Source organism: Ambystoma mexicanum, chromosome 12 (genome assembly GCF_040938575.1).
Source record: "Ambystoma mexicanum isolate Mex_15411 chromosome 12, UKY_AmexF1_1, whole genome shotgun sequence".
NCBI lineage: Eukaryota > Metazoa > Chordata > Amphibia > Caudata > Ambystomatidae > Ambystoma > Ambystoma mexicanum.
Window position 1 is genome coordinate 268,400,439 of NC_090936.1, and position 21,640 is coordinate 268,422,078.

Genomic DNA, 21,640 nt, shown 5'->3' on the forward strand with positions numbered 1-21,640 from the left:
CCATGGTGCCCTTTTGCCAGGACAGTGGCCAGGGTCTGCACGTGCTGTGATGGTCCGGCCTGCCCCTATATAAGACTGGGTGTTCCCGGGCAACCCCCGAGACAATGGGCCTCCAATTAAGGTGCAGATGTCCATAGCACTGATGCGGCTGCCCCCCCACAACAGAACACACACAGGCGATAGACGAAAGCACCAGGGAACTTATGGCACCAAGCCACACTGCCACAGCCGAACGCTACAACAGCCGCTTCCGACACAAGGCTACTATTTTTCTTGCTTCTCAATTACACTTTTTTTTAATAGCTTAACTAATACATATATGTTGAATAGAAGGCACCTAACTTTAATTCTTTTGGCATAATTACTTAAGATTCATCTTTGTCTCTTGTTCGGGGGTTTGCAGTGTACAGTTTTCATTGTTCATGCTGTGGTAAATGCAGTTTTCCTTGGGAACGTAGGAGTGGATGGAAGGTGAGAGGAATGGGCGACCTCCGGAATGAGACATAGGAGCAGATGGAAGAGGAGAGTGTTACAGGGGGCCCGCTATGGACAGCCAGCGGGCCCCCGTAATGCTACAGACAGCAGCACTCGACGTCCAGTGCCTCTGGGGTTTGGGGCATGCTCTGGACATCCAGCCGGCCCCATGGTGCTATGGGACACCAGCACCATTGGGCGTGGGAGCAAAGCAAGCCATGCCCCTGACCATGCAGACCTCTGCCACCGTACAGGCACGAGGGTCCCACAGCTTCAGGGCCTGTGCTCCCACTTCACTGCTGCAGGCTCAGGATCTTAATGGGGGCTCTCATGTGAAGGATTATTATATTTTTTTTTGACAACTCCGATCCCGGAACTTCAATTCACTGTCGCAGGGCCTGGGATCCCAGTGGGGGCCTCTGCCGGACGGCGCGGCACCCCGCAGGATGGTGCTGCCACTTTCTAGCACTTCCACAGGGATGACCCTCCTTCAGGCTGTGCAAGCCCCCTCTATGCAGAGGGCCGCGACCGGGAGGAGTCTGCCGGCTAGCCGCTGCGTACTCTCCACCTCCTCCAGGAAAACCGGCACACCCTCCCACATCTTCATTTCGGCCGAGGCCGCCCTGGGCGGACAACCCACGCAGCCACTGCTGCTTTTAATGGTGTGGGGCGGGGGCTTACTTCGCTTGCTCCACCGGAGCACTTCATATGCAGCGGATGCCGTAGGGGGGCTGCGGGCAAGTAGGGCACCCTCAACATCTTTTCCCCCATCCTGATGGGGATGGATGTAACAACCACTCCGCCAGCGGGCGTTCCATCTCCTTGTTCGCGGCTGTGGCCACCTTCTCCTTTTCTTGCCGCATGGCGGCAGGGGCTGCCAGCAGATCCTCCCTCCAGCCGCATGAACCCTCTCTAGTGAGAGTGCCGCGGCTAGGGAGAGCCCCCCAGCATACATGGCGGTGGATGTCGCCTCCCTCCCCAATGGAGATCTGGAACCCTGCAGGGTTCCTCCACCTCCACACACGCGTGGGAACGGCCTCCGCCATCTGCCGTCTGACCCACAGCAGAGAACAGCTTCCTCCAAGTAGGCAGAGGAAGGAGAGAGAACAAAATCACAGGAACCGCTGGGGCAGGCAGCCCCGCGGGTGGTTCTTCTCCTTATCACCAATGTTACATGGGCCCACTATGGACATTCAGCAGGCCGTAGTGCCACAGACAGCAGCACGCTAGAGGCCCTGTGCCTCTGGGGGTTGGGGCCTGCTCTGGACATCCAATAGGCTCCATGGTGCTATGGGACACCAGCACCAGGTGTGGGGGCACAGCAAGTCATGCCCCTGACCATGCAGAACTCTGCCACCGTACTGGCAAGAGGGTCTCACGGCATGCAGGCCTGTTCTCCCACGTGTACATAATTGAGACACCGACTCAGTCGCTCCTCTTGGTAGTCTACAGCCATTCTGGGCCAGTGTCTGCAGAGGCTCCTTTTATTAGCTTGGCCCATGACAAAGTCGTGGCCCATGTTAAAAGGGCAACACACAGTGGAGGGACACACACCACAGTTGATTTTTGAAGGGTTACGGGAGAAAATGTGGTTTCGGAAGAGATTAGACGAGGTTTGTTGTCCCTCCTCTTAGTTCCGTGGCCATCATTAACTCAAGTGCAACATTTCTGAACAATGCCCTCCTACCCTTGCATTAGAGTTAGTTTTAGGTTAAAGCAAGTTAAAAAGTGGTGTCAAATATTAACACTGAGCTGCACAATCCCTCCTCTCCAATAGGGCGAGGGGTCGATATGAAATTTTACCATATAAACTTACACAACATAAACGCAAGGTGTTCAACTTGCTTGTCACGTGTCTTGATCGGTTTGAAAGCTTTTCTCGGTACTAAAAAAAGTTGGAAGAGGACGAAAAGACTGCCAATTTATCGTCGGACTTCGAAACACTTGCAACCAAGGTCCTTCACCTCTGTTAGCTTCTCCACATGTATAGACACCATAAATTAGCTGATAATGCGCGGATGATGCCATCATTAGGTCAGGAGAGCGTCTAAAGGCTTCCTTAGACAACAAACATTGCAAATTGACGTTTTGCCTGACTCTAACATGGTTGCTGTGAAGGAGCCGTCGCTGCCCATGCGCGGTCGCACATGCGCAGTCGGGCTCCTGTGATGTCTTGAAGCTTTCGGGTGTTCTCTTTTCTTTTGGTGTTTCGGGAGCCCTGAGTGTGGCTTGAACAGCACCCGCTATGGTTGCCACCAGCGGTGCACAGGTTCCTTCCGAGGAGGTGTGTAGTGGACCGCAGAGGCGGAGCCGCCGTAGGGCGGCCGCGCGCCGGGATAGCGAGAGCCCACAGGCCCCCGGAGATAAGAAGCTGCCCCCTGTGGGGCTTGGGAACGCGGCGGGGGAGTGCTCACCTGGGAGCTCGAGCTCCGGCGATGTACCACCCCACAGTCCGGCTGGCAGCAGCGAGGGCAAATCCGATGGCCCGCCGCCGACTGGGAGCAGCGCTGGCAGCAGCTGTGGAGACAGCGAGGACCGCGGAGGGTCTGGCTCGGGGGCCTCGGTTGGGGACGATGGCTACGGGAGCGGAGGAGGGGGCAGCGGCGGGCCTCAGCCTGGAAGGAGGCCAAGCCTGGAGATCTCCTCGGACGGGGAGCCACTGAGTCGTATGGACTCCGAGGACAGGTCGGTGTGGGGCGTGCCGAGGGGGGGTTGTAGTATGCCACAATCCCGGTCTCCCAAGCTGCATGCAGTGCTGCTTAGTGTCAACTCTAGCCCCCATCCATCTACAGTCGGGCTGTCACCAGTTTCCCATGAAAGCTCGGGGCCTTATACTCATTGACCCTCTCGCATGGCCTTTACTCTCAGTGCCGCCCTTTTCAGGCGCTGACATGTGCGTTACAACCCTCCATGGCCCTTGGCGAAGATCATACTATGCTAAATATCCCCTGCCTGCGGGTCATTGTAAGGAGCCTCTTGTTTATAATACATCTTCGGATGTGGAATTGAAGAAGCCTCTCGTTTGGATATATAGTTTGGACACCCTCGTACTGCTAGTGGTCATAAGGTCCGTTTTCAAAAAGTGTCTGGACTTTGGGAACTCGCAATCGAGCCATGGCGTGTGCCTGTTGCTAGGGTGATGCGTGGTCATTCTTTCGTGACTGCTGTTAACATCTTTTTATTGTTTTACAATCTGCCCAGAGGCCTGGCCTATTTTTTTTCCCCCGCTGACCGTGGGAATACGTACTTTTTACCTTATTGTTTGGAGATTTCAGTATTATGACTTTATTTCATCTCATAGATGCCAACTTTTCAAAGTTGTGTTAAGTATTTTCCTTTTAAAGCGCTGCTCAATTTCCCATTGCTCTGCCCTGTGCACCATTACTAAAAGCCGCGAGTCCAATCCGCAGCTGAATGTTTCTTGTCTTAGAAAAATAAGGGCCAGGCTCTTCAATTATTTTGTCGTTTTATACCTTGACCATCAAGTCTATCATGGCAATGCGGTTTACACGCCAATATGCGTTGTCAACTGTTCAAATGTTTACGTTGAAAGAGGTATTAAAATCAAGTGTGAAACGTTACGTTTTTTCCAGCCGGTGCACTAGGTGGGTGCATTTTTAACATCTTTATCTCGAAACTGCCTCTGCTGCTTCCTGACTCGTCCATTTGTCTTTTCCGATGTATATTGTCAATGGAATGTAAACGGGCGACACCATCGACCAAACCCGGCAGGTCACCCAGCAGTTTAAGCATTTCAATGTCTTTTACATTTTGCGTTTTCTATGCAGGTGGCCCCGGGATTGATGCTTTGGAATGTTTTGAGCAGGCCCTTTACTCGTCCCTTTTAACGAAGGCCTGCTTCGATGGTGTCCAGCTACCAATAGCGATGATTAACCCGTCTTCTTGCGACATTTTTGTGCAGATTGTTTTATTTGGTATAACGTTTTAAGTATTCGCGAATTCGAATGTGTACCTTGTTTCCTTTTAAAGCACGCTAGCTTTTATTTATGTGTCCGTTTCTTTGTGCCGCTTTGAGTTGTTGAATCAAATTGGATTTTTTTTGCGTAGACTAATCAGTAATGTTCATGATAATCAGCAGAGAAAAAAATAACATTTCTGTGCCTAAATTGGGCGTGCAATGTTTTATCTTTGGATTTTGTGCTGTTTGGAGTTATTTAATGTAAATGCATTCAACTCGCACTACAATAATTGTTAAGTGAATGATAGTCTTACGTTTGTAATTGTAAATTCAAAATCCTATATATGCACGGAGTCATTGTTTTTTATGTTTTTTTAAGGTGCACGAAGCATTTAGTTACACGTACTTAATATAAAAAATGTATACTGTTACTGATTGCGTTTAGTGTGTTGCAGTACTGCCCAAGTCGACGTCACCTGCATCAAAAAGTATGTTAGGTGCCGCTGACCAACTTTTCTTAAATACCTTGTGGTATATTGACGCACAGCATGTGACTACGAGTAGTTGTTCACGTGGCCCTTTTCTCAGTTGGGTAGGGTTAGTTGCTTTGTGAAGCGTTTCGTGTATTCCGATTTGTTACAGTGGCTGCAAAACTTGACCATGGCTCTGCGCTAGAACATGACCACCTACGTATACAATCCAAAAACTGATTACGTTGGCGTTAAACTGCTGCACATTGGTCTCTGGAGCTGTAAGCGTTTCACTGTTCCAAAAAGTCTTATTTATGTACACCCAAAATGGCTCTTAAACAGCAGCTGCCTAATGCTTCGAGTTTCGGAAGATTAAAATGAGCACGTGTATTACATCTGCAGACGGAAAGTCCCCCTGGGGCTGGATTCTGTTACTTTGAAGTGATCCGGAAGGCTTGAGTGCAGTGTACCCTCCATCGTTGGGAGTTTTGCACTGGTTTTGCCCTCTGAAGGGGTACATTAAACTATTAAGTGGACAGAGGTAATTGAGCATGGTTTTAGTTCTTGTCTCAACAGGCCTTCTAAATTCGGTGTCTCCTGTTTGCACTTTATTGCTTTGCTTACTAAGCCACGTGTGGTAGTTTGACATGATTATGTATGGTGGCAAAGTCACTATAATGAATAATTTGATTGCCAAATGTTTATATTTTGTTTAATGCTTTATAGTATCTTTGACTAGCAGGAGAGCGCATCCTTGTAAAATTCGATAAATACAAATGATTTACACGTTTTTTTTAGTGTTGCCGTTTTAAGTTTCCATTAAGCATTGTACTGAAGTCGTATGTGGTATTTGTAGGACATTTTTAGGTTTTGGCCGCGTTTGATCATCGCCAAAATGAGATTTCATTTGAACAATCAACATTGTGGGCCGTTGCTTTTGGATCTTTAAAGTCAGGTGCAAAGTATTTCTTTACACTGAGCATTTAATGTAATTGTCATAATGAAAAGCGTTCACGTCATAATTCTACCTCGCACTCGCGGTTGGTAATTCTTCACAGGAAACAGAAATGAGTTCTATCGGCAACGATAGGTAAACTAAAGAAAAAGAGGGTTATATGGGAACAAACACAGCCTGGAAGGAGACCGTTGGGTCGACACATGTCGGCTACACTTTGTTGTGATCATATGTACAATTGAATACACTTGCCTTTGTGCAGATTGGCTGTGGGATTTTTGTGGTGTAATTAATATATTAATGAAAGCGGATGTAAACTTTTGTTGTGCGTCTAGGATTGGTAAAAGATGCTAAGTTTGGAGCTGGTGTGGTTCACATTACGAGTTTTATTTCGCATGTTCCGATTTGTTCTATTGCGGGACAACAACTGTAAGCAAAATCAGTAGTTCACCATATTACAGTGTGATGTAGAGCAATCTTGAGTGTCGCCACTCAGTTGTTGAGCTCTCCTCCAAGTGGGCAGTTTAATGTATCTAACCAGAGGTGCACCACTTGTTCACTGGAAGGCTGAATATACGTTATGTTCAGTTGATTTGTACCATGCACCCCTGCCGTTTTGATGGTCTCAAGGTGCTCTTGTGGCTCTGTAAGGCAAAGTGGGATGGGTTGGTTAGGGAGGAAGAGAGATATAAACTGGTGTTGTGCTCTGCTGTTGATGCATGTAGAACAAGCAGTAACTGGTGTCTGTGCGTGCTTGCTTTATGGATGTGCTTTGAATTTTGTACACTGTGTATTTGTTTCCGGATGGGTTGTCTGGTGTTGGGTATTGGAGGGGGGGGGATGTTCTATTGGTTTTTGTGAGTTGGTTGGAGAGTGATGTGCGGTTTGGGTATTTAGAGAGGGGATTTGCTAGCCCATCTGGGTGTGTGTGGTGAAGTGAGCGTAGTAAGGGAAAGGAAAGGGTTAGTAGGTTTTTGGCTTTTCTCTGGATACTATGCAGCTATAGTATTTTTTTTGTAGGGCAATTACCTCGCAGTTCCTTTACTCTGGCCAGACTTTCAATGCTTAGTGGGTGTTTGGGCATTATATGGAATTGAACTGGCCTGTTTAGGATGGACATTGTGTAATCGTTGCTGGCCCATTCCTCTATTATCTCAGCGAGTTGAATTGCCCAATTTTTCGCTGTTTCCTGAAAAGTAAGGTGGTCTTCCGTCATCTTGAGTTCCCTAGTTTGGTTATGAGAATGGAGAAGGAGGTTCCTCCAAAATGTTGTTTTCTTGTAGCGTCTTGTTTCCATTTGGTTCTCAGTGCTAGATCTTATGGTTCCCAAACTCCTTCAGTGGGCTGAACTCTCCTTGGGAATGAGTGGGTGCTAGGGGCACGGGTGGATGAGTATGCTCGTCCATTTTGCATAGACTTAATTAAATCTCAGCAGTTAAGGGGTTAATGTGTACTTTATGTATTACACTCTTACTGTGTCACATGATGCAGAAACTTTTGATGGCATTACCACATTGATTTATTTCTATCTTAGGACTGAATGTTTTTCAATGTAAGTAAAAGTGCTCGTATCATAATTCAAAGACAAAACTGGACCAAAGAGGCTTCACATACCTGACAAAACCGACTAAGTGACTGACTTACTTGAGGCCAGACAACATTTCATAATTACACTCATGTGACTTGGAGGGCCATACATACATTATCTGTACAGCGTTCCGGCCCCATGTTGTGCACTACTGGTAATTGTTAAGGGAACCCGAAAAATCAGTGTTCTAAAACTTTTTTTTTTCAGCTCTGGGACGGACACTGGTCCCTTTGCTCAGTCCCTAAATTGCCACTGTTTTTACAATAAAAGTCTCTTTAACCCATCTTTACGTCATATGGTAGTTGCATTTTGAGACCTCCTCACAACATCCAAACTTTATACGCAACATTGGCTACAGCATTCAATTTAGAACTCGCCCCCCCCCCTTTTGGGATCAAAACGCTATAAAGATGGACGATTTCAGGGTTCTCAACTATATTTAGTGAATTCTTGAAAGAAGAAGTTAATGGCTTCCGATTAGAGCACACAAAGCATGCGTGTTTTGCATATCGTCGTGAGATCTGGCAAGGCTCTCCTGCTCCTACCCACTGCCCTCTCCCGATGCTAATGTTTCCAATTTGTTTGTTTTTCTTGGCTCATTTTAAAACATTTAATGGGTAATTGTTTCTGATCACTCTTTGCCAGAAGAAACCTTCGTTTGCTTGTGTGTTCTTTTAACAGTTTCTGATTAAGCGAATCGTAAAATAGTCACCAGCTTATATCGATGCCTTAAGACGCCATCAGTCAGTGCTGGTTTAATTATCCTGTATAGAAATAACATCTTTCAGAATTGCTTTGTCTACTTGGAAGACATTTGTACCAGTTTAGCAGTGCCTTATTGTGTATTTGTAAAGACTCCATCCCTAGGACTGCCAAGGGCTGAGTACCTATAAAGAAACTTTTATATATTTGTTTTATTTTACCAAATCCTCTAGAATGGACTTGTTAGAACTTTATATATTTTTAAAGCAAGGTTTACTAGTACAATTATAGCCTGTATGTTTTAATCAGCATTTCTTTTTCGAAGTTGTATGCTGTTGCCTGTATGGAACCAGAGTACACATAGGGTTTTAAAAAGTCGATTCATATTTTGAAAGTGTCTAATAAGTGTAATAGGTACCTCCTTGCATGCCATGCCATTCGTCCCTCTGATGTATTTTTGTAATGCTACACAATGCAACTCATTGCCTTTTGTAGGTCCGCATAAATTGTAACTCCCTCAGCTTGGGGTCTAAGTACATACATTTTGTTAGAAAATGTGTTTTGGTTGCTTACTTTTTTAGAGCCCTTTTCACTACTTTTAGCCCATCTCCAAGTTCAAGGGGTGAAGAGACGAGAGATAGGTGGTCAATGGGTAGAGACTAGGAGTAGATGCGGGTAGATTGCATATTATGTGAGTTACTTGATTGTATAGCCCTTTACACCACGGACAGGCTGTCTGTCTCGAATGCTGAGGAAATCCCAATGTTGAACTTCTTACAGATGATTCTACATTTAGGACACATACATATAATTGGATATCCTTCAGTGTATATTCTGACAAACCTTGAGCTTGTTTGAACTAACTACTGCATTTCTAGCCCTCTTGAACACCCATGTTCCAAAATTAGTAGCGTATTAAAAAATACATGTTGGAGCTGGTGGTTTGTGAATGATATCCTGCTTCTTTCCACCTATCCCATTTTGGGTGTCTGCCAGATAAATATATATTTTGAACTCTTAAGTAGCGAATTGCCTCCCTCTACTATCAGTCTGTTGCTCTCACATATCCAGTATCTCCTTTGCACCACTATTTTCTATTAGTGGACAATCCTGGCTTATGTCTTTCATTTCTGATGATGGATGAACAAGAAAAGATACTTTGCACAGTAAGATTAGAATACTCCTGGACAATAACCTTCATTTGCCGTATTCCAAGAAGGGCCACTTGCTTACTTTTTAGCTCTTTCTAGTTATTTTTTTCCTTTTCTTTTATTAAGGGGTGTTGTAGGTCCCGCACAGGGAAGCATTGCTCCTTGGTCTGGCTATTATTACTCCGAATTGTGCAAGTATTGTCAGAGCACTCTACAGCACCCACCTTCAGTCAGTTGGACCCCTCTGGAGGTCCACTTTGAAAGTATGTGATCTGGCGTTCAGCACGTTCATTGGGTGTGGTCAAGTGCACACACGTCTGTTATACACTCGTGGCTAGATGAATGTGATACATGTGTGATTGTATGCTTCACCATGTTGGCTGAGGCCAATGGGTAACGGATGCATGTGAGTAGTGGCTGCCTTGGGCCTTTTTTGACTGCATCATAGCTCAGTGAACTCGCAGAAGCTTCCATTGGCAGCATAACTGATCTCATTTTGTTTGTATGGTGCTTCATGCTTGATTACACATTCTTCTGAGTGGTGAGAGTAGGTGATATTACTAATTTAAGAATAATTATATTTATTGACCTTGTAATGAGGGCATATGTAAGGAACTCATGGTGGCAACAGTAAAGACAGACACAAATGATCACAGTTCAAGGGTGTTCTTTAAACCTTAGGTGTTTTTCTCGCCCATTTGTAATCTAAAGCTAAGATGGGAGCAAGCTACACCCATCAAATAATAAGGCAGTCCTAGTGGCATCTTGTCAAATAAAAAGGGACTATACTTAAAAAGATTGCCAATCCTTACAATGAAGTTTCAAGAGTGTGGGATAATGTTCACTAGAAAAGAGAGAAGTGTTAACAAAATAAGTTGGGATGGTATGGCTGGAGTCTCCCTTCCCCACGTTTTAAGCCAGGGACAAGGTGGGACTCTCTCAAACTCTAGCCAAACACAACAATACGCACAAACTACACTGCAGCAACAAAACAAACCACACATAGACTTGCACAACAGCACACGACGACTACCAACCGTAAATGGACCCAACGGGCAGAGGCTGGTATCAGCACATCACTGCTCTCTTGCACTTTTCCAGCTTATTCCCACTAACTCACCCCCCCCACCTTCCCTTTTTCAGAGCCGCCAGAGTGCCAGGGGACCACTCCGGTGGTGATAGTGCGCGGTACAAATATCCTTTAACATTAACATTAGAAGGCATGCTCGATCAAAACAACAAACAAAAGTTCCTTCGGTGATCTTGCACGTTGGGTGTTTGTTCTTCGCTCCTAGGATGTCCCTCTGCCAAGCTCTGATCCCTTGGGCCTCCCTCTGCTGGGTTCACTACAGCGTTTTACTCGGAATATAAATGCTATCATGACGCAGGATTTACTTCTCTTAGCTTTTCCCTTGGCATCCCTCAGTCGGGTTCACATAGCCGTCTTTAACACAGTTCCTGAATTTCGAACCGTTCGTGATTTGCTTCATTTCGTCAGAAAGCATAGTTTCCTTTCTCCTAGTTTTCTCTTAGCAATCGGTCAGAATTTCAATTGTACAAGGGATTTGCGTAACCCTGGTAGGACCACTGACACCTCACGCCACCCCTTCCTAGGGCCTTCTGGTACCTGCAGTTTCAACACCAAAACAAAAGGGGCCAGCGAGAGTCCTTCAAATGAGCACTCCTGCAGCGGCTGACCACTTTGCAGCTGGCCCTTTTCTGGGCTTTCCCAAAAGTTCAAACATACACAAGTTCTTTGTTCACAAGTTTCTTGCATTCACATAATGTTGCTGATTGCAACCTTGGGCTCAGCACAGTTCAGTTTGCTATCTGCTTTCTTGGACTCGCCGTCTGTGCTGGACCCGTTGGCTTGTCTTGCTTCTGGAGTCAAGGATGATACCACGGTAGCCAGTATGCCTCCCCGCCTACACTATCAATGTGGAAGGCCCCTGTGTACCATTGACTTCTGTTTCTCCACACGTCGGTGGTAAATCCTGCTCTTCTTTTCCCTTTTCCGGAGGCTTGCAGGTCTGGGTTTATTGCTGGTTCCACTCGTCATGACTGACATCTGTCCCATCCTACTCAGATGAGGGGCGTTGGCCCGCCACGCCCATTATTTTGGCTGGTAGTCGAAGCTTCATTGTTTGGTCTGGTTATAACCGTACAGTCCAGAGATGGAAGCTGGGTGGCCTTCACCCAGTGCACCTAAAAGCTTAAAGTGCTGATTTTCACACACCCCACCCCCCAGGCGTTTCCAGGCTATCAGCAGTAATTAAATAGCTTTAGACTCGGAGTAATTTTGTTCCAGGCAGTGGGGGTGGGGAGGTAGACTTAGTTCCAGAAGACACCTTAAACTGCTTGTTCATGAAGGACAATGGGTGGAGGCCCGCACCCATTATTGCCTCATTGGCATTGAGCAGGCTTACTCTACTGTGGGACTTGCGATAATTGTAGGCACTCTCAAATGGTTGACACTGCATGGTTCGAAATGGAGGGGAGCTGGGTGCTATTTGGCTCTGCCCTCTACCATAGTAGAGCCTAGTTTGCTGGACACAGCTCACAGGAGCTACCTTTGGGCTCCTAGGGCCATTTGGTGCCTTCAGCATGTAAATGTGACATTAACTTTAAGTACGTTCATAAAGAATCATTAGAATGCTTGCAGTGTACACACCCAAGGATTTCTACAAAATGGACAAAAGGTTAAAGGCACAACTCTGGTAGCTCCTCGTTCCCCTGCTGTATCACTCGCCTACTGGGTGATGCCCGACACCCAGTAGCTGGTTTTAGCTCCTACTCATTGAATCTAAATTTCCAACCCTGCACTGGCCTGTCGTATTGGGGTGAGGGATGTGGGTGAGGGATGGTGCTCAGCCCTTGCTTTCTCTGGCCTGTATATGCCGTTGGAATTGATTCTAATGGGACTTGCTTGTGTTTGCATGGTTGCAAAATTGAATGGTCCGGTGATAAAGGCTTTGCGGGGTTAGCTGGCCATTAAATGTGGGCCATGGGTGATGCTCCTATCCTAAGACCTCTGCCTGAATACGTCCATGCTGCCGTCTCATACAGGCCATCAGGGTTGTACCCAATTTCATTCCATGATGGAATTGCGTTATGTGCCAAGATGTGGTGTCTGCTCATCTAGGCACTCTGGTCTCCTCTATGTATTGTGCAAAGTTTGTGGTGGCGGTGGTGCTGTTGCCAGCCGTCTACTTACGCGAATGTTTACACAAAGCTTAAAATCCACTTAAAACGCATCCCTGGCTGCCTGGGCATTGTGCTTCGACCAATCTCGTTAATTGCATTCCCCATAACTTCTGTTTTATCCAAGTATTGTGGAGTCTACGAAGATGTGTTGCTGCTTTGCCCAAGTGCAAAGAGCATAGTTTCTAATTTGGTTGCCTTTCTTGTCGGATTCGGAGGCACTCCCAGACAGGGACTTCTTATCCTGCCCCTCTGCATCATGTGCGGATTTTCCCTGTCCTCGACTTAATGCAGTCATATTGTTCTTGTGTCCAATTTCGACAATGTTGTTGCAGACAGCAGCCACTGTGCCTGGGGTGAAATGTACAGAAGCACCTCTCCCATTGCAACATTTGGGGGACCTGGATGTGTTTGGTAGAATACATTATTTGCATTTTTTAAAAACATTTTATTGTGCACTTTGGTTAACACAACTTTAAACACAACATCATAAAATTTAAAAGAAAACCACAATTCCATCATTTCCACAATTTCCTATTACATGCATACCCTAAAATTCAACATGAATAACATTATGCAAGATGTGTTAAACAACAAACGGGTCACGTCTTCTAGTGTATTTCTAATTGGTGGATGGAGTACACAGTCTTACCCGACCATTATGCCGCTGCCAGCAAGAACCTCTCGGCTTCTTTCCACACATAAAACCCAGCACCAGAGATGACAAGCGAGTTTGCACTATATAATTAACTGCAGAATTGGTCCATTTGTATGTTTTCCAAATTTGACGCAAGGCATGCGTACGCTTTTCTATTCTGCTGTCCACACAGGCTACATTGTGTCAGTACGTGGTGGCTAGATTACACACGTGTCGCACACAGCCGACACAATCAGTCCTCAAATTGGACTCCCCTCCAACTCCCAGTATCTTTATAAGTGGGTAGGGTATTTAAACGGAGTTGTATGATGAATTCCTTCATTTTTCCACTGCAGCACTTGAGTAGATGGGGACACAAGGCGTATATTCCTGATGGCGCCTTTTGGAGCTTTATTTCTGGAGTGAAACGGCTCTGTCCCACTCCTAGGTCTTTTTCTTAAACAGGTTAAGGTAATCCTGCGTGTGTGAGATGCAATAATTGAAAGCTAATATTTTCACAATGACCCACTTCTGTTTTTGACAACAAAACAAGAAAAGGATTTAGGGGGCCTCTGCATAGGTTCGATGCCACCAGGCTCAATGGCTTGGTATCATGGGGGGCGGGGGGGGCACGATCTTACTGCACAGTAGACCTTGCATCTCTTGAGGAGCTGGTGAGCACGAAGCAAGTGCACTCCCAGCTCAAGTTGCAGGGCCTCGACCTGTGTGGCGTTGGGTACCTTTTAAGATAATACATAATAATGCAAATAATACATTTCTTGCTTTGTTTTCCAAGCCAGCTAAGCTCCTTTCAGTTGACTTTCTGCTCTTAGGAAACCAGTCAGGGCTCCGAAGTGCTTGAAATGGGAACAATTTACTGGGGGCAGACTCTCATCCTTGGAGAGGTGGCCTGTGGGCAGGAGGGGCGGGCTCAGGGGCGTAACACATTATATTTCTTTATATAATTGTTATTTTATAACACGCTTAATACCGTGGACCCTTTGTTTTTAAGCACGAGCCCGGGATTCGAACCTGTGCTGTTATGCGTTGTTTTGCTTCCAAGACTGAACTAGAACCCAATCCTGACGATTTGCATAAAAACAAAGCGCATTATGGGTACTCAAGTATGTCCAGATTGTTTAATTTGAAACATGTCTTATTGTGATTCAGTAAGAAACCCTTTTAAACGAATAAGTGTGGCTCTGCAGTTTTAATTGGGTCACAGTACTCGCACTAAGAATTTTGTTTATTTCTCTACATTGCAGGACATTTATACACTAGTCTAGACAGCTACAACAAGTATGAGGCTTTGGCTGTTACTGTATTAAGTTGCTCCTGCACGTCGGCTCTAGGACAGATACTTTTGTTCTGAAGCCGAGTTGTCGGGTGCATAAGCAACGTGCAAAACTGCTTGCAGAAGACTCGGGCAGTGCTGCAGTGTTAGCGCGGATGTGAGCAAGACCTGTTTTACCGGAGCCCTGCTCTGTCGTGTTCTGGGCCATTCTGTCTCCCTCTGAAACCAGTCTGTGTGGATTTTATGCTCCATCACAAAATTGCTGTCATGGATTTTATTTGCTACCAAAAAACAATCTTGTGTGTAATCGCTCGGTTGATTTTACTGAGCCTCCCTTTGACTTGGCTAGCAGTCACTTTTTTGTTTTCTTTCAGATCACCTGCGTCTTTTTGAAACTATTGAGTGTTCTCATGTTGCCCCTACTGGGGAAAACCAATAATGTGAGCCAGTGGAATTTTCGGTTGGCCCTGGAGATAAAATGGTGTCAAAATCCAGTCTGATTTTTATTTTTGTATGTCTCAACCTTAAAGAACAAATCCTGTCACCCTTCCTTACCAGCAAATTCTGACTAATTACTACTCCCAATATAATTTCAAAAGGCCTACTTCCATTTTAATTCTAATATACTTTCTAGCTTTTTAGTGTGTTTTATGCTACAAATGTTCATAATGAAACCCTTTTCAAATCCGAATTGGTGGCGTTACTGGCACATCATAATGTTCTGGCTCTCTAGTTCTTCCAGTCCTGTCCGCTATAGCACAGTCTAAAAATGAACAAATCTAAATTCTGCCTCCCCACACCCAATCCACGCTAATATCTTTACGTCCAAGCCTTTTTAAATTTCTTTACATTTAGGGTTCCTGCCTTTCCCCAGTTTCAGACCCCTTTTCATGACTATTGTGGTTTTGCTCCGTTTTGTCATGGTCCCTTGTGTTGGATGATAGGTTATTTATCTATTTTGAGCGTCACACGCCCATAGGCCTCAGAGCTCACCTTGTCGTTTCATTGGCTTCTTTGTCAAAACTTTCTTGCTTGTCATAATCCACACTTGTACTTCCTACTTGGTTATGAGAGGATCCTTGCCCAACGCACTTTTAAATAATGTTTGCGTTTTCCACACGCTGAGCATTTGTGCCCCTTTGCTGGGCGTGCATGCAATAGAACCCCAGCAATGCCGCCTCCGACAAGCTTTCATCTTCATTGCATACAACTTTGTGCTCCCAGCTTCTTAAGAGTCTGTGATATGGCCGCGCAGGTCCTAAAGTTTCTGTATATCAGCAGCATGTAAAGGGTGAATGTGCATTTCACCCTTATTCCTCACATTACACATTCATCTCAACGCAAATGCAGGAAATTCATAATAGGCGTCTCTAGCACATTAACGAAATCAAAATGCCCACGAGTCTAAATTTGGAGGCATTGCTTTAGCATACATGTTGGAATATCCAACTGTTCTTAAAGCCTTTTATAAGCTGCAAGTTTTCATTAAATTAAGGAGTGCGGGCATTGTCATCTTAGTGAATGCGCTCCTTCAAAATTGTATGCAGCACTAAACGGCCTTTTTTTTTTTTAAACTTACAATGTTTAGTTAGCACGTGAACACGGAGAGCTTTTTCTGGTCCATATCTCTCGCAACCCTTGTGCTGCATGCAGCTGCAAGTAGGTCTCGAGGTGCCTTCCCATGGTGCATAATACAATGCATGTATCCAAACCTTGTGAACTAACAAAATGGAAAATGTCAGCCGTCCCGACATTGTATTTCTCAAAGGACGTCGCAATCTCTTATGGTAACGAAACATGATGCTGTTTGGATTTTTCGAATATGGTAGCATTTTGCTAATGCTAGTCTTGTTAATTACTGTTACTTTGACCCTTGGACGTAGGCCTTTCCTTTTTTGTGGGTGAAGTATTTAGCTCTGTACAAGGCTGGTCTGCTTTAGTTGTGTGGAAGAACGGATCAGGGGTGTTGCTAGCTCTGGAAAGGATCGGGGGCTAGGCTAATGTTGGGACTGTCGGTACTCGGGGCTAGCTAGTCTTTTGGTTGTATCCCCTGAGCTTTTATCCGGGGCTACAACCAAAAGACCCGGGGCTATACCCTCTCAGCCCCCACCCCCAGCAACGTCTCTGCAGCGGACACTCGCCATAGAAGGGTGTTTTGAAATCGTTTTGCGGCCTGCCTATAAAATGCGGACGTTGATTAATTTGGTGAGCAGAATCATGCTGTTACCTTTTTGCAAGTTGATAATGAAGTTCTGAAATGAAAATAGCTTGTATGTAAAGAATATGCCCACGTTATTGTGTGAACTGTTGCAAAATGCGTAGCTAAAAATTGCAGTCAAAGATCAAAATGCAGTTTAGACATGTTCAGCACTTCAGGCCAGTTGGTTGGCACTACGTTTCACTACTTTTCAGTATGCATCTTTGAAACACATTGTTTATAGGCGCTATATAAATAAACTATCATTTCTTGCAAGCTGAATCAATTGTGGGGTGTGATGTTTAAAACTCATTCAAAGGCCTTCACATTGTATTTGAAAATGAGGGCAATGAGCATTGCACGCGCCAAGGTGACGTGCACCTAACTGGAGCAAGGCCAAACATGTCACTAGGAGACCTTTTGGGACGTCTTCCTTTCCGATGTAGGAGCAGGGTCCTTGTCTGTTGAATCTCCCCCAATGGCTGTAAAGTATTTTACCTGCCTCATCCAGTTTCCATTGCCTTACATTAGATCATTAGATCATGGAGTCGTGTGGTTTTGGAAAGCTCTAAAGGAGAACACAGGCAGCTGGCTGCATGTGCACAACAGCCATTCGCACTGCATCACCAGCAATAAGCACATCTCACTGCCTGGCGCAAAATGTGTACTGTACTCTCTACTAGCCGTTGACTATTGATGATTGACTCTTGCGGGTAAAACATTTTGTGCTGTATGTATGATTGACACAGGGTTAAGAACATTAAAGATGCAAGCTACTAGCCAGCCATAACGAAGTTACTTGCCACCTCTATTCGATATACACAGCCCACCATTGCTTACTCGCCATCAGTCAGTAGCCACATTTTGCACCCTCATCGAAGTGACGACATGGCTTGCTTGTGATTATTTTTCCCCGCCACTGCTGTTCCAAGTCCAGCCTGTGCTTAACAATCTTTGTTTATTGAGCCTGCTCACCAGCACTGGTGGTACTGTGCATGCACGTTTGATCTGCAAGTGTACATTACTTTTTACCTTCTTCAGATGAGTTGTCTTGGCATTGCTGTGTTTGTAAATTAATGAATGGACTAAAGATGTAAACATTCGAAGCAATAACATTTCATAGAGAAATCTAAGCACTTGGAATAATACACCCTTTGCACTTAAGCAGTTAACGTGCATACATAAATTACAACGCAAGAAGACTAATAACATCAGCCATTTCTGAAGGCCTTCGCCAGATAGATCATGCATTTTCTAACCATATTTGCTTTATATGGGTAAAGTAGGACAGAAGCTGACAATATCACTCCACTTGTTAAGCCCTCTATCAACCTGGGTTTTAATGATAATAACGAAAATAAAGCACACCTCCTAGACTGGATCTTGACCAACGACGTCACCCTTGAAATCTCGAACATCTCCCCTGTAACCTAGTCGGATCACTTTCTCGTTGACTTTGCTATCATGCATTGCAGTCCTCCAGCTTCATCTGGCCCTGCAGTGCATCCAAATAGATTTAGGTCTGCAACACTCGCAAATTAACTCATGAGTTGCTTAAACCCACCCTTTCTTCCATTCTTACCTCCTCTCTTTCAGCCAACAACTGCCCAGAGGCTATTGCAAACCTCATCACCAGAGCCGCCTCCTCGTGATGGATCAATAATGCTCCCCCCCCCCCCCCCCCAAACCCAAAATTCCTAAACTATACAAACCCACCTACGTCTGGTTCTCAGATGAACTCATTCTACAATGTAGAAACAAGAGGGCCCTTGAACACCTTCACACAAAAAACACACCCAAGTTAATGATTCCAACCTTGCTAAAGCCACTAAGGTTTACAAGAAAGCTGTCTTTGCACACAAGGCTAACTTGTACAACACCAGAATTCTTAATGGCGGCTCCAAAGAATTGTTTTCCATCTTGCGAGAGCTAGAAAATTCAGTTTGTCCCAACACTCCCACCAGTGCTGACAAAGTATGGAGTACCACCATTCAGGACGCCCTGGGCAACAAAATTGATATGGTACGAAAAAAAATCCCTTAAAAAAATCAAACTAGCCTCTAAAGCTTCCACTCCTGTCACCTTACCACCATCTAATCGCCCAACTCCACAGATACAACCCCTTGTTTTTTTAATTGTATTTTGTATCTTAATTCGATCAACCTTTCAATGTTACATTACATTTTAATATCAATTCAGTTTCAACGACCATACAAAACCATAAAAACGAGATAAAATGTACATTTCATAAAAATGTCTCGATCGAGACGTAAGCTCTTAAGTAAAAGATCCAAATGTATAAAATTCATTAACGTGCCTTAATTGCCAATAATTATTGCAAGGAATGGGTTACATTCTTAATATTACAGGACATATTAACCATAATTCAGTTTTTAAAAAAAGTACAAAAGAAATTTAATATTTCACAATTGAGGAGTAAATCATTCTACATATATAAAACTCATCACAACAATTAAGTATCAAGAGATAATTTTCAAAAACACTCTTTGATCTGGCCTGATTAAGATGAACTTGATACTAAAGCTAGAATTGGTAATGTAGTAAATGAATTACTGCCAGCGTTATTGATATACGCCGCCCACTAAACCGCTCCATCCATAGCATCTACAGAGTCAGAATTTCGAAATCCTTAAAGAATGTGTAAAAGTGATTTTTTTTTTTTTGTAATTCTGAGAAGGCTGGGCAGTAGATTAGGATATGCTTTAGGGTTTCTGTTAAGGTAGTGTTACAATGTCGACGGGCTCCATCTGTAGCATTCACATTTTGTCTGTAGCATTCACATTCACAGTGGTTCCTAGTTGGCCATATATTAAATCTAAATTGGAGAAACATTGTCCTACCTTTTGGCGATGGAATTGTCAAGAGATCCAATTCTTGCTTATTTATAGAGTTTTAGATTGAAATGACCGTTTTTACAACATTCATATTTTTGCATAATTTGCCAAGTATTCTGCCAACTGTACAACCAAAGTTTAGATTTAGCTTTATTAAGATTAGTCGTTAATAAGTCTGTGGTAATGTCATCTGAGATCATGTATTCTGTTGCTATCTGGACGCACGGCTTTAACTAGTTTTCAAAATCAGGGGAAGTTAGTTTAGCTATGATTTCTTTACAATGAATCTGACTTTGGAGCCAGTAAACATTCCTGATAGAGAGCTAACAATTTCCAAATTAAAATTTTATTTTGAGGGATAGCAGGCCTAGGTCATGTTTTATAATCTCCATCTGCAGACAAGCTGGGAGCATTAATAGTTTTGTCCAAAATAATCCTTTGCGCTTTGTCCAGTAGTTCATCCCCTTATACTGCCTCGACTCAGCTCCATACGTGACTATGGGTGTTAGATTTTGTTTATAGTAAATCACTGGTTTGAAGGAAAATGTACCAAATTTTCTATGTATTACTAGAGCCTGTGAAATAGCTGTTTGAATATTTGCTTGCAGGGCTAGATGGTATGGTTGATCAGCTGGGTTATTGTTAGTGTTTACTCCCAAAAAGCAGGAATCACTGGTTGTCCTTATTGCTGTTCGATGGAGCACCCATTTAAAGCTTTGCCTGGTTTTAGTATTGTGACATGTTAGCACTTTAGTTTTTTCTAGATTTTTGGAGAGTTGGATTTCTGTGGCGTAGCTTTGAAGGGCCTGGAGAGGTTTGTGTAGCCCTATAGGGTTTTTTGATAAAAAGACTTAAGTCGTCGGCATACAATAACCATGATAATACGTAGGTGCCTATTTTTGGTGAATCTGAACGTACCGCCTTAAAATGTCGACAATAAAAAAGCTAAACGGGGTTGCTGCAAGGAAGCAGCCCTGTTCAAGTCCCTTGCTTGTTCAAATCGAACCAGATGTTCATTTTTATTGCATGCCAGCCCCAAGGGTATCGTGGCGCAGGAGCAACAAGGTTATTCTCAGCTTAGTTACGGTGCTGTACAGTAATTATAGGGAGTACATAGGTTAAAGCAGTTGCAGGTATGAAAGCAGATGCAATGACAAGCAATTTACAAATATACATAGGGGCAGGCAGGGTGAGGTTAGTGGTCATTTTCCTTTATCCACTGAGTGTAGGTATGCCTAAAGTGGGGGTAGGTTTGAGGTGTCCTTAAGGTTGGTGGCAGGGAGTTCCAGTGTTGGGCTGCTTTCACCTGGAAGCTGTTGCCACCAGGTTTGGTTCGTTTGAACCTGGGTACTGTGAGTAAGTTGGCATTGGCAGTTCTGGTAGATCAGTTTGGGGTGTATCTTTTGATTCTGTCGACTAGGTAGCGGGGGTGCTGCGTTTTTAAGGCATTTGTGTTAAGGAGGCTAGCTTGAGCATAATTTTGTCGGTGGTAGTGAGTCAATTGTGGGCTCTCCTAATGTCGGAGATGTGTTCTTTTTTGGGGATACTCAGCGTTGATCTAAGAGCATTGTTTTGCAAAATCTGGGTTTTGATTGTAACATATTTGTTGGCTCCTACTATAGGGCATTACAATAATCCAGTTGTCATAGGATTAGGGCTCTGGCTAAGGTGGTACAGCTCTGGGTCGAAAGGAAGGGTTTAGCTGCTCTTATTAATTTACATGTGTGGGCTGTGGAGGAGGCCATGGAACTAACCTGTTTACGGAAGGCTAGGGTAGAGTCTAGATAGTCCTAAAGTTTTAACTTCCTTTGCTACCTTGATAGAGTTGCCATCTATGTTGAAGATAATTGACCATCTTGCGTTAGACTGACTTGAATCAAGGTTCCAGAATAAAATTTAGTGTCTGAATATTTGCTGGACATTTCACTTTACCTAATTTCTCAAACAGACGTTCTCTTGAGATGGAATAGAAGGCCATTTTAAAATCAATGAAGCCCATGTACATAGTTTGGCCCATAAGCTGCCCTCTATATTTTAACTAACGACCAGGCCAGCAGGTTAATGGAAGTTCCTAGACTAGGTACAAATCATGTCTTCTACCTTGTCCATTAATTGGTTTTCAGTAACCCACTTAGTGAAGTCTTTCAGTAGGAGCTGGGCAAATACCTTCCCTGGGACATATAGAAGAGCTTTTGTT

At 44.4% G+C, this 21,640-nt stretch overlaps 1 protein-coding gene across 3 annotated transcripts in view; it reads left to right on the top strand.

Moving 5' to 3' along the window:
• Positions 1–2,579: 2,579 nt before the first annotated feature.
• Positions 2,580–21,640, top strand: part of AEBP2 (AE binding protein 2) — a 514,088-nt gene continuing 495,027 nt past the window's right edge. Inside the window, exon 1 of one of the 3 annotated variants that reach the window (XM_069628416.1) lies at positions 2,580–3,159. In XM_069628416.1, the coding sequence (XP_069484517.1) occupies positions 2,720–3,159 (440 nt within the window). In that variant the 5' untranslated portion in view covers positions 2,580–2,719. The remainder of the gene's footprint in view (positions 3,160–21,640) is intronic. The other 2 variants (XM_069628415.1, XM_069628417.1) reach the window with 2 other exon arrangements.